This window comes from Scyliorhinus torazame, chromosome 17, assembly GCF_047496885.1.
Source record: "Scyliorhinus torazame isolate Kashiwa2021f chromosome 17, sScyTor2.1, whole genome shotgun sequence".
Lineage (NCBI taxonomy): Eukaryota > Metazoa > Chordata > Chondrichthyes > Carcharhiniformes > Scyliorhinidae > Scyliorhinus > Scyliorhinus torazame.
The window spans coordinates 14,284,053-14,297,375 of record NC_092723.1 but is presented as its reverse complement, the minus strand read 5'-3'; the positions used below and the strand labels follow the sequence as shown (position 1 = coordinate 14,297,375).

The following is a 13,323-nucleotide window of genomic DNA, read 5'->3' as shown; positions in this document are numbered from 1 at the left end:
GTCTTACCTTGGAGCTGGAGGCATGAGGAAGACTTTCAAACTGAACTTTGAAAAGGTCCCATCTCGCAGGCTAGGGTTCACGGTTCCTCTGAGGAATTGTGAAACACGAGTCATTAAAATCCTGCCCCAACTCCATGAATATCAAAGAGGAGTAGGGCATCCCTCTCTTTTGGATTGTAGCTATCCAGGTCAGCAGTGTTAGGTGCTGTCTTTTGATAGGAACAAGCCCATACCATTTAAAGGCACTCCTGAAAATCAGATAGCCTGCGATTGGGGTCGGAAATCCTGGAATCGGGACCAGTTATTTTAAAAGCCGTCTCAACGCAGTGGAAAATTCATCCCAAAATTGGGGTTGTTTCACTATGGGGTGTATAAAGTGAAGTCTGCCTTCATTCTCTCCATGGCCTCACGGTTCGCTATTTCCGTAAGTTCCTTCAGCTACACAACCCTAGAATATCTGCGCTCCTACGAATCTGGTCTCTTGAGCATCCTCAATATTAATTTTTCCACCACTAGTGGCCAAGCCTTCAGTTGCCTGAACCCTAAACTATGGAATTCCCTCCCTCAACTTCTCCATATCACTACCTCTCTTGGCTTTTCATAGGACCCCTGCAGTGCAGAAGGAGGCCATTTGGCCAATCGAGTCTGCATCGACCCTTCAAAAGAGCACTCGACCCGTATTCACCCCGCCCTATCCTCGTAGCCTTAACTGCACATCCCTGGACTACTAAGGGGCAATTTATCATGGCCAATCCACCTAACACACACATTTTTCTGCACAGCTCCTTTAAGATGCTCCTTAAAACCTTCCTCTTTGATCAACTTTTGGTATCTGACCTCATCGCTTATGTTGCTCAGTGTCATATTTTATTTGACAGCTGTCCTGTCAAGGGGACGTTTCACTGTAAGAAAGCAATATAAGTGTGTGTGTGCGTGTGTAGTTTTCAAAAGGGAATTGGACATATGTAAGAAAGGAAGGTTTTTGCAGAACTATTGGGAAAGAACAGGAGAGTGTTGACCAATTGCCAGCTCTTAACAGAGAGGTGACACAGGGATGATGGGCCAAATAACCTCCTCGTGTACTGTATGATTCCATGGAGTATGTGCTTTCTCCACGAACTTGCTGCTGAAAAAGACGTTTATCAATGGCTGAGGTGTTGTAAACTGAATTGAAAAACATACAATTTACCTGAAATTACTTTTCGTTGGAGTGGGTTTCTTTTAATGGTCATCAGTTGTGAAAGGTTGAGTTAATTGCTAATAACATCTGTGGCCCTTTTCTGAACCAACTTCAGAAATTTCCATGGGGAAAGGAGATCCCTCACTTGGGATTGTGACTGAATCCATTTTTTTGTTGTTTTTTTTTGTTGTTGCAGTAAGCACACAATTGGGAGTCACAAATATGTTCAGTTTTGCCGTAAGTTTGATATGGACATTAAGCTTTGCATGATGGAGCTCAAGGCAGTTCGCAAGGATCTGATACGCATGGTAAGTGATTTACAGTTCCAAATTCTTTCAGCTTAAAATAACGTTTTAAGGTTGAATTGAGGGATTCAATAGTGTGAAATTTCTTGACTTTTAGCATCAAGTAATTGGCTACATGGAGGGGGCGGAGTTTAAATCTATCATCTATGGGTAATGCAAAACTTCAGTTTTCGTCCTCCTCCTTCAGATACCATACCCGAATAGGGCATTGGTGACCATGGGGAGAGACCATATTGTGCAAGAGAGCACCATAGAAGCCTGATTTGACTGTCCCAGGAGTGGAAAGCCAGGGCTGGTGATAGGGTGGGAGTGGCCAGAAGGCCTGATCATTGTCTGCAAAAAGGAAGTGGACGATGTGTCAATGAAAAGTTTCTGTGCATTTTCATATCAAACCCAGAAAGAAAGAAAGAGGCTAGCATTTATAGCATTTTTCATGGCCACTAGATGTCTCAAAGCACTTTAACAGCCAATAGAATACTTGTTAAGTGGTGGCTCTGTGGAAATGTGGCAGACAGTTTGCAACCGCAAACTCCCACAAACAGCATTGTGGTCATGACCAGATGATCTGTTTTAAGTGATTTTGGATGGGGGATAATTATTGGCCAGGATATCAGGGACCCCTCCCATGCTCACCTTCAACATAGTGCCATGGATCCTTTCTGCCCATCCAAGAGGGCAGATGGAGCTTTGTTTTACGTCTAATCCGAAAGACAATGCAGCACTCCTTCAGAACATGGGAGCGTCAGCCTTGATTTTGGTGCAGGTCTCTGGAGTGGGACTTGAACCAGGAACCTTTTCACTCCGAGACTACCATATGAAGCATGGCTGGAACACAAAGACACTAAGACACCATGTCATGTCACCAAAAAGAGACATGCCATGACAGGAACATCCTCGCAATGTCTACCCTGTCAATACCCCAACTCCCAGAAAAAATATGTAAGATTTCCCCTTTCCCCCCCCCCCCCCAAAATTGGGCAGCACGGTGGCACAGTGGTTAGCAATGCTACCTCACAGCGCCAGGGTCCTGATTCAATTCCAGCCTCGGGAGTTTGCACTTTCTCCCTCAGTGCCTTGTATATTCAGTAAGCTTCTCATTCTATTAGCCAGCTGTGAGGATCGATTGGATAGACTAGGATTGTTTTCCTCAGAACAGAGGAGGCTAAGGGATGATCTGATTGAGGTGTACAAAGTAAGGGGCTTTAGAGAGGCTAGATAGGAAAGATTTGTTTCCCTATCCTGCTCACCCAAATGGACAATCTTCCCACACTACCCTTTATCTGCCAGGTTTTGCTCACTCGCAGCCTATCCATATCCTTTTTCAGGCTCTGTGTATACCTCACAATATCCTTTCCCACCTATCTTTGCATCGTCAGCATATTTGGCTACAGTATAAAGACGCAGAGCAGGCACACCCCAGAAGCTTACATACATATGAGAATGATAGACAGGAGCAGAAATGCCTGTCGCCCCTGCACCAATGACGGCTGAAGAATAAGAACTAGATTATTGCTACCCTTCAGCAGCCATGTAATCTCCTGAGAGAGACATGGAAATAGAAACCTAGGCGCTTGCAATTTAAAAAAACGTGGCTCACATAGCTAAGAAAATAAGCCTCAAGGTTCCAGCAGGAGGGGAAGAGGTGAGCAACAGGGCAGCAATGTAGTACATTAGATTTTAAATTTTGGAGGAGGGCAGGCGATTAAGAGGTGCAAAGGCCTTTTAAAGTAAATGTTTAAACATTTTTAATGCTTTATTTAGAAAAAATGTTTTTTCAAATGTAAGTAAATCTGTAACTGGACTGACGAAACATCTAGATGGGGAATAGAGTACTTGAAAGCTGGGGAACTGGTGTTTTTCAAGCTCTATCACGTGATGGAAATATGGCAAAGTGTCTATGTGACAGCTAACTGGATGGCAGGAAATCCTTTTGAGATCTCCAGAGGCGTGGCAGGGTGATGATGGCCAAATAAGGAATGTGCGACATCTATAACATAGGTGTACAACAATGTACTTCGTATCCATTCGGGAAGATAGACATCTAATATGCAAGGGTTTGTACCTGCTATCCTGTACTCAATGCTGTCGAGCTTAAAGAATGTGACTGTCAAGGGTTAGGGATGCTGACTCGAGGTTTCATCACTCGAGTCCCAACCAGTCAAACAACCCTCCTCCTCTAAGATTGTCATAACTAATAAATTGATGTTTCAAGAAAATGAAGAAGCACTCTTTTTCAATATCCATGTGATTTTTCTCTGTCGCTGCTTGCCGCAGGGTTCTGGACTTGCATCTCCCAATTGCTGAAACGCTGGCAACTCTACCAAGTTTGGACACGGCAGATTTCACTGCGCGTGTGCATGTACACTCCCATGTTCATGTTGGAGACCAGGGGGCAACCTTCTGCTTATGTTTGGCTGGTCTGTGACTGCCTTCCACAGGGGGTGGGGGCAGGTTGGGACGGATCGTACGCTCAGTCTGCGATTGAGGTGCATCACTTCAGGGTTTAAGGGCTTCTTTTATTCTCACTGTTGATGGCACACTGCCTCATTTTTATGAGTTGCTTCTTGTCCATCTGTAGACGCCACTCTCCTCGGTGCAGCTATGCTTCCCACTTAAACCACCCCAACCCCCCAAAGGACAGGAACAGATGGACCGACTCGTGTTCATTACAATTGACACTCTCTTTTCACAGGTCGGTGATGACCAGAGTCGCTCAACTCTTAACCATTCCATACACCTGCAAGAGAGACCCTTAAAACAGACAATAACCAGGTGAGAGGGTAGTGCAGTTCATAGTGGTCAGTTTGTGTGTGTTTCACGCTGTGAAATGAAATGAAATGAAAAGAAAATCGCTTATGGACACAAGTAGTCTTCAAATGAAGTTACTGTGAAAAGCCCCTAGTTGCCACATTCCGGCGCCTGACATCAAAAGTTCCGATGTTTCGCCTGTATTTATGCATGGCCCCTGTGTAACTCCGAAAACATGTATGTGTCTAACTCCTAGCTCGTGTGTTTCTCCTTACGATGGGCTATTCGTAAAAGAGAATAGTAATCGCCAGAATATCTCATCTTTGCCCTCGGTGTGTGCATGCGAGAGAGTCTGTGTAATGGATACAACAAATACAAGCATGGTCCGAGATGACCATAAGCTGTTTTCCCCTTTTGAGGGGGGAGAGCTGACTGAGGGTGATTTAATCCGAGGGTCACCCACACCTCGGGCGAGGGGCAAGGTTGAGAAGGCGGGGTTTCATGAATAACCTCAGACCGGTACGGGAACTGAACCCGCCCTGCTGGCCTCGCTTTGCTTCACAAACCAGCTGTCCAGCCCACTGAGCTAAACCGGCAAATAACAGCTGTTCTGTCTGCCTCAGTTTATCAGCAAGGAATGATTTTACTGCTGGTTCATTAACTGTGCTTCTAATTTCATGCAGGCAAGCTCTGACCCTCCTCTTTGACACCTATCAAAATGAGGTGGATAACTTTCTGCTGGCTGAGGTAGGTTGCTTGGCAACAAGAGGAGGCTTTGAGAACCTTTTGTTTGGTCGCCTGGGTAGGCCTGTGTTTACAGTGCATTAGCTGCACAACAATCTTGAGCATTTGGTTAAACCAGTAAAACTGTTCACTCTCTTCCCTGCCAAGAGGGGATACCATTGTTCTTTTTGTCTCCCTCAACGTTTCCTTCATTGTTTTTGTTTTCCTTTCCCCTGAGGCAGCTGCCTCCTCTTTCTAGGTTCTGGTGTCTCACCCGTGTAGCCATCCTTTATGTTTTTGGCTTTGGCAGTGGGTGCTGGCAGCAGCAGAGAACGACTAAAGCAACTGGGTCTTGCCCAAAGCTGACACCTCCTTCATTCCCAGAACTAACCAATGTACAGTGGAATGGGGGTAGACCTTCCCTTTGGGCGCAATGGGAAAATTGCCAAAATTGTCCTGTTTAGGTTACAGCTCAAGCTTCCAATCAAATTAATTTGCTTGATCAAAAATGTAAAATCTTCAATGAACCATTGTAATCGAGCAGCAAAACAGAACAGTTTTTCTTTTCATTAAAATGTGTCCTTGGATGTATTTAAGTGTGGTAATCTGGTGCAGTTTTACTAATCCAATAATGGATTAAATTGGTTCGTTGTCAGAAGCATGGATTTTTAATAAGTGTCTACTCCATCATCTGCGAAAATCACCGAAGATGATTTTTTAAAAAACTGCATTGAACTATGTAATTTCGTAGAATCTCTACACTGCAGAAGGAGGCCATTGGGCCCATCGAGTCTACATCAGCCCTCCGAAAGAGCACCCTACCTTGGCCCATGCCCCCAGCCTATCCCCGTAACCCAGTAACCCCGCTTAGCCATTTGGATACTAAGGGACACTTCAGCGTGGCCAATCCGCATCTTTGGACTGTGGGAGGAAACCGGAGCACCCGGAGGAAACCCACGCACACACGGGGAGAAAGTGCAAACTCCAGACGGGGAGAAAGAGCAAATTCCCGAGGCTGGAATTGAATCGGGACCCTGGCGCTGTGAGGCAGCATTGCTAACCACTGTGCCACCGTGCTGCCCAATTTGGGGGGGGGAAGGGGAAATCTTACGTATTTTTTCCGGGAGTTGGGGTGTGGTCAGTTTTGTTTGTGGGGGAATGCAGGTGAATTGAACAGTAAACCAGTATTTGGCATTGCAGAATGCATGACCATAAGTGGTTTTGGGCATGATTCACTGATATTTAAAATCCCCGAGCCTATTGCTCTGATTCCGCTTATGCTGCCCAGACTGCATTGTGTCACTGGCAGGCAGCATGGTGGCGCCGTAGTTAACACTGCTGCCTCATGGCGCTGAGGTCCCAGGTTCAATCCCGGGTCACTGTCCAGGTGGAGTTTGCACCTTCTCCACGTGTTTGCGTGGGTTTCGCCCCCACAACCCAAAGATGTGCAGGGCAGGTGGATTGGCCACGCTAAATTGCCCCTTAATTGGAAAAAATAAATTGGGTACTCTAAATTTTACAAATTAAAAAATAATTGGTATCACTGGCATAGTCAAACAGAGAGTCGACACTGTGGGTTTATGATTCATAAGGGATTTGGTTTGCCCATGTAAATTGTGCTCTAGCCGTGATTGGGATAATTGAGTAAAAGTCCAAGGACTCCTGATTTACATCTCATATGAAGAAACGCACCTCTAAATAGTGCAGTACTCCATGTCGAATATTTGTTCTAATTTGGGGTTGATGAGGCTCGTAACCTTTAGCCTTAGTACCTCACTTGTTGGCGTCAAATACCACAAAGGTTATTATTACAAGGGATTCTCTGTGACGGAAGCAATTTCTGTTAGCCCTGTGAAGAATCTATTGTGTTCACTGCTTGCCGTTACTGAGCAAGGGAGATCTTGGGTGCGTTGCTGTTCCTCTTGTTAATGAGGTACATTTTTGTTGCTTGCAGGTTGATCACTCACAGAAGGCGGAGAGGGTGGTACAGTCTGTGATGGCCATTTGCAACGCACTTGCCTTAGTCGAAACACAGGAGATAACCAATGCCTTGAATCAGCTGCCACCCTGCCCCTCCCGGTTGCATCCCAGAATACAGAAGGTACGGAAGCCAGCTTCCAGTCACGACTTAACTTCCAAGTGCAACTGATTCTTTTCTCAGCAGCTTTCAACATGTCTTGGTTAGCACTGAGTAAAGGAACCCAAATGACGAGTGACGACCGCTGATTAGAATTTTATTTTCTTCCTCTCGGCTATTTTTATATAAGCTACTATTTCCTGGTGACAAGTTTTGTGCCAACATGCTACCTCAAGATGACACGATATTTATCCCGTTTCTGGCTCGCATTCCGCTCTCTGTCACATCCTTCCTGACCGTTGATAGTAAACCTTCCGAATGTTTTCTTAAGCAGTACAACAAATAAAGAAAGAACATGTAATGCTTTTCACAACTCGGAGCATCCCAAAGTGCTTTAGAGCTTAGTACTTTTAAAAAATGTCGTCCCTGTTGAAACATAAGAAATGTGGCAGACAGTTTGCCAGAGCACTGACACAAATTATTTTAGTGATGTTAGCTGAGGGTTGAATGTTGGCCAGGACATCACGGTGAGCTCTCTTGCTTTTTAAAATAGCAAATAGTGCCATGGATTCTTTAACATCCATCTGAGGATGCCAACGGAGACATGAAGGCAGCACAGTGGTGTTGCTCTTTTTAGCCTTAGTGTATTAGCTCTGATTACGTCACCTTTGCTCACGAGTCGCCAGGTATCTTTCTGATACCGCCACGTGGTTCAAGTTCAAGTTATGATTAATAAGTCAGCACACCGCTTAGTAAGATTGAAATCAACGGTCATTTATTATATACAACAAGTAATGTTTACACAATAATCCTACTATCTATATAGAAACCTATCACTACTGGCCAATACTTAACTTTAGGAAGAGCCTACCAGGTCAGGGAAACGAATGGCTTATCGAATCGGATCTGGCCCGCGGGATTCAAAAGGCTGATACAGGTTGATGGCTAGGAGTCTTTATCGGATAGCGATCGCTGGATTCAAACTTACCGTTGCTGGTTGATGTTCTTGCGAAGGTCTCGAGCAGGCGAAGAAGGGAGAGAGAGCGATCTGAACTTGGCCCCTCACTTTATAGGGCGCAGGGGCTTCCCGCCCCTCGGGGCAGCCCTTGACCCTGAGTCCCAAGTGATTGGACTTGTTCCCAATCACTGGGTTCGATACGTCCAATTGCGAGGCGATTCCCCGATCGGGGGGTGGTCATTCACCTGCCTTTGTTTCGGCCACTGCAGGCGCCGACAGGTCTGGCCCGGTATTCAATTGCTAATATGTTGCAATTGTTCCCGGGGATAGCCGATTTAACTGCAGATGTCTGGGTTGATGGGCTGCTAATAGTCCTGAGTATAACTGCAGATGTCTGGGTTGATGGGCTGTTAATAGTCCTGAGTATCGATCTGGGCCAACTTCCCCAGAGCCGAATATGATATTCTGCCTGCAGCTGTCCGTTTGTGTCTTGTTACCTGCTCTTCCCATCAGCCTTTCCGGTTAGCCATTTTAAATCGGGTTTTGGCCAAATTAATTGGGAAGCAGCCATTTTACGTGGCTACAGTGGTTAGCACTGTTGCTTCACAGTGCCAGGGTCCCGGGTTCGATTCCCAGCTTGGGTCACTGTGCGGAGTCTGCACATTCTCCCCGTGTCTGCCTGGGTTTGCTCCGAGCGCTCCGGTTTCCTCCCACAGTCCAAAGATGTGCAGGTTGGGTGGATTGGCCATTCTAAATTGCCCTTAGTGTCCAAAATGGTTAGGTGGGGTTACTGGGTTACGGGGATAGGGTGGAGCTATGGCCTTAAGGAGGGTGCTCTTTCCCAGGACCAGTGAATGGGCTGAATGGCCTCCTTCTGCATTGTAAATTCTATGACTATTTGATGTCTCATCCAAACGTCTTTGCTCCAACAGTGCAGCAGCATCCCCTCTACTGCACTGAAATGTCAGCCTGGATGAATTATGTACTTGGGTCTCTGGAGTGGAACACGAACCAACGACCTTTAGACTTAGTGTCAGGAAGCATGTGCCCATTGAGCCACTGCCAGCACCCTGCACTGTAATAGGTTACATTTTCCAAATCATTTACCTGCAATTTTATTAATTTTGTCATTTTAAAAGCTGATGACTCGCATTCAGATAAGGTTTCACAAGTTGACTTTCCCCTATCTTCTGAGTGACCATTCCTCGCGAATCAAGCAGTGTTAAGGCTCTGTTACTGCTTCCACAGGATGGAACTCATTTCACCTAGGATCTCTACAGCTGATGGACAGATTGGACTTTCATCCTGTGAGTCTGGATTGAACGCTGGGGTAAAAGGTGAAGCTGCTTAACCCGTTGTGCCACCCAGCCTGCTAATTTCAAAATCAGGAGTCAATGTTTTGCATTTAGAGTAAGCAATATTACGGCACCTGTTTACAGATAGGGACTGCTCTCTTTTTCACACCACAGGATTCAACTAAATGAAACTTTCAGCTGGTAGATCTTGAAATCTGTTCACATTTCAAATAATTGAGATGTTAATAAACTTTCAACCCGGTTATGAACTGTTATGACCCCCTGGGCTGGTGCGCGGTCAGTTCCAGGCCTCCTTGAGCCGGGGTCACAACACAATTGAAATGATCAATTAATTCTTAGAAAATACCCAAACTCTCTGGTCTTTGACTGCCCAATAACTACAGTCACCAGGTTTGTAAATTTAAACACTATTAATTTTTATTAATAATTCTAATTAAATATGCAGCAGATACAACTGGTTAACTCGTATCTAATTCCTAAAACCTCTCTTTAATTTGACCCACCCCATATATATATACAGGGAAACATGACAGACAAACAGACAGGGACAAAGGGTGTAAAATAATGATGAAAGGAAAAGGGTGAGCCTTTGTTTCAGTTGGACATCTTCCAGGACACCATTTTTCAATTGGAGGTTTTTCTTGTCCGCCTGTAATGATTTTCACTGCAGATTCATCCAGGTTCTCTGTAGGTTCAGAAGCCAGCAGGTAGGCAGCATTTCTGGGGAGAGAGAGAGAGACAGGCAGACAGTCACAGCTGCTCCTCTCCCCGTCCAGGATCAGACTGAAAACCATCCCACTCGGGTAAGACCCAATCATCGCCTATCCGCCGGGCAGAACACGGCCTTTCACCAATTCGTTGCGCCACCAGCCAACCAGCCGAACCGACTCTCTCCGATCTCTCGGGTGCCAGAGACTCTGAGTTTTTTTCTGTTCAAAGGCTAAACCTCCATAGCACAGTGTGCTAATTTGCAACTTATGTGTACCTCACTTCCTCTGCTCGACTTAAAGGTATATTTCCATTAAACATCCATGGATCAAAATCATAACATCAATGTAAAAGAAATGGGAAATAGGGGAATCAACAGGAAGAGCCCTTACACAATTGAGGGATGGAATTGGTGCAGATTCCATTTCTATCCATCAGCCCCCTTTCTGAGACTCGCAAGAAGTTGGGCTCCTCTGGAAGCCCCACCCATTGTAATCAATGATGAGTATGTTTGCATGACAGTTGTAGGAGCAGCCCTCATCAGCTCCCTGCCCCCTCAAGAATCTCCTGCAGAGTACGATTTTGCTGAACAGGGATACACACAAGCAGCCATAGAGTCCATTTGTAGCCCACTTCCCTTTCGTCTGTGCCCCTCGCCAGACTTGGCAGTCCACGTGCACCTTGGGATTCTGTCATGTCAAAGAACAAAGAACAAAGAAATGTACAGCACAGGAACAGGCCCTTCGGCCCTCCAAGCCCGTGCCGACCATACTGCCCGACTAAACTACAATCTTCTACACTTCCTGGGTCCGTATCCTTCTATTCCCATCCTATTCATATATTTGTCAAGATGCCCCTTAAATGTCCCTATCGTCCCTGCTTCCACTACCTCCTCCGGTAGTGAGTTCCAGGCACCCACTACCCTCTGCGTAAAAAACTTGCCTCGTACATCTACTCTAAACCTTGCCCCTCTCACCTTAAACCTATGCCCCCTAGTAATTGACCCCTCTACCCTGGGGAAAAGCCTCTGACTATCCACTCTGTCTATGCCCCTCATAATTTTGTATACCTCTATCAGGTCGCCCCTCAACCTCCTTCGTTCCAGTGAGAACAAACCGAGTTTATTCAATCGCTCCTCATAGCTTATGCCCTCCATACCAGGCAACATTCTGGTAAATCTCTTCTGCACCCTCTCTAAAGCCTCCACATCCTTCTGGTAGTGTGGCGACCAGAATTGAACACTATACTCCAAGTGTGGCCTAACTAAGGTTCTATACAGCTGCAACATGACTTGCCAATTCTTATACTCAATGCCCCGGCCAATGAAGGCAAGCATGCCGTATGCCTTCTTGACTACCTTCTCCACCTGTGTTGCCCCTTTCAGTGACCTTTGGACCTGTACTCCTAGGTCTCTTTGACTTTCAATACTCTTGAGGGTTCTACCATTCACTGTATATTCCCGACCTGCATTAGCCCTTCCAAAATGCATTACCTCACATTTGTCCGGATTAAACTCCATCTGCCATCTCTCCGCCCAAGTCTCCAGACAATCTAAATCCTGCTGTATCCTCAGACAGTCCTCATCGCTATCCGCAATTCCACCAACCTTTGTGTCATCTGCAAACTTACTAATCAGACCAGTTACATTTTCCTCCAAATCATTTATATATACTACAAAGAGCAAAGGTCCCAGCACTGATCCCTGTGGAACACCACTGGTCACAGCCCTCCAATTAGAAAAGCATCCCTCCATTGCTACCCTCTGCCTTCTATGGCCTAGCCAGTTCTGTATCCACCTTGCCAGTTCACCCCTGATCCCGTGTGACTTCACCTTTTGTACTAGTCTACCATGAGGGACCTTGTCAAAGGCCTTACTGAAGTCCATATAGACAACATCTACTGCCCTACCTGCATCAATCATCTTAGTGACCTCCTCGAAAAACTCTATCAAGTTAGTGAGACACGACCTCCCCTTCACAAAACCGTGCTGCCTCTCACTAATACGTCCATTTGCTTCCAAATGGGAGTAGATCCTGTCTCGAAGAATTCTCTCCAGTAATTTCCCTACCACTGAAGTAAGGCTCACCGGCCTGTAGTTCCCGGGATTATCCTTGCTACCCTTCTTAAACAGAGGAACAACATTGGCTATTCTCCAGTCCTCCGGGACATCCCCTGAAGACAGCGAGGATCCAAAGATCCAAAGAAATGCAAAGATCCTCCCTTTTTCTTCCAAAGAAGGGAATGAAATCACGTGAAGAATGCAGATGAGGAATTTATTTGGCCTCTCTTAGCTCATTTTTTTCAATAAAACATTCACCCCACCACCGCCAACACCCCACTCCCCTCATCCCCCCAGTTTCTGGGAGTTCATTACACCTCTTAAACACAGTGGGCGTGATTCAACCAGCCCCGCTTCGGGCTGGAGAATGGCCACACGCCCCGACGCCGCGCGCGATTTTCCGAGGTGCGGAGAATCGGCGCCACTTGCGCCAGCCCGTTGGCGCGCCGGCGGTTGCAGACCGCTGCCTGTGGCCGGGCCGCCGATTCTCTGGCCCGGATAGGCCGAGCGGCCGCGTGGAAACGGCAGAGTCCCGCCGCCGCCGTTCACACCTGGTCGCTGCCGGCGGGAACTCTGCGCAAAGGGTCGGGGGGTGGCCTGTGGGGGGGGTGGGCCTCCGATGCGGTCTGGCCCGCAATCGGGGCTCACCGATCGGCCGGCCGGCCTCTCCCCGTCCCCCGGGCCTACTTTGTTGTGCTTCCGGCCCCAGAATCCCCGTGCCATGTTGCGTCGGGACTGGAGCGTTCCGTGTGTCTACCCCGCATGCGTCGGTTGGCACTTCCGCACTGCGCATGCGTGGGTTGGCGCCGCCCCCAGTCCGCGCCAGGATGTAAGGATGGAGCGGCGTGAACCGTTCCAGCGCCATGCTGACCCCCTGTGGGGTCCAGAATCGTTACTGCCTGCGCCCGTTTCGCGACGGCGTTCACAACGGCGCGGACACTTAGTCCCGCGATCGGTGAATCGCGCCCAGTTTACGTGAAGAATTTGTTCCTGACGTCATAGGTCAGTTTTACTGGATCAATAAAGATGCTACATAAATGCAGGTTATTGTCACAGGCGTGTAAAAATTTATCTTTTGCTATTGGGACCTGTGTCTCCTTGTCTTTAGTTGGAAATAATATCTCGGCCTTTTCCAAACAGTTCATTATCTTGTAAAGGTTTAGACGATCATTTCTCTGTCTCCTACCGTCAATCTTTAAAAGTCTACTTTTCCCTGCTATTTCCTTATAATTCAGAATCTGACTCCTCC

At 46.8% G+C, this 13,323-nt stretch overlaps 1 protein-coding gene across 2 annotated transcripts in view; it reads left to right on the top strand.

The window, feature by feature from the left end:
* The window catches only part of pik3c2b (phosphatidylinositol-4-phosphate 3-kinase, catalytic subunit type 2 beta), a 226,824-nt gene that overhangs the window by 89,591 nt on the left and 123,910 nt on the right, over positions 1-13,323 (top strand). For both annotated transcript variants that reach the window (XM_072480072.1, XM_072480073.1), the window contains exons 6-9: positions 1,377-1,488; positions 4,178-4,257; positions 4,917-4,980; positions 6,911-7,057. In XM_072480072.1, coding sequence (XP_072336173.1) covers positions 1,377-1,488; positions 4,178-4,257; positions 4,917-4,980; positions 6,911-7,057 — 403 coding nt within the window. The remainder of the gene's footprint in view (positions 1-1,376; positions 1,489-4,177; positions 4,258-4,916; positions 4,981-6,910; positions 7,058-13,323) is intronic.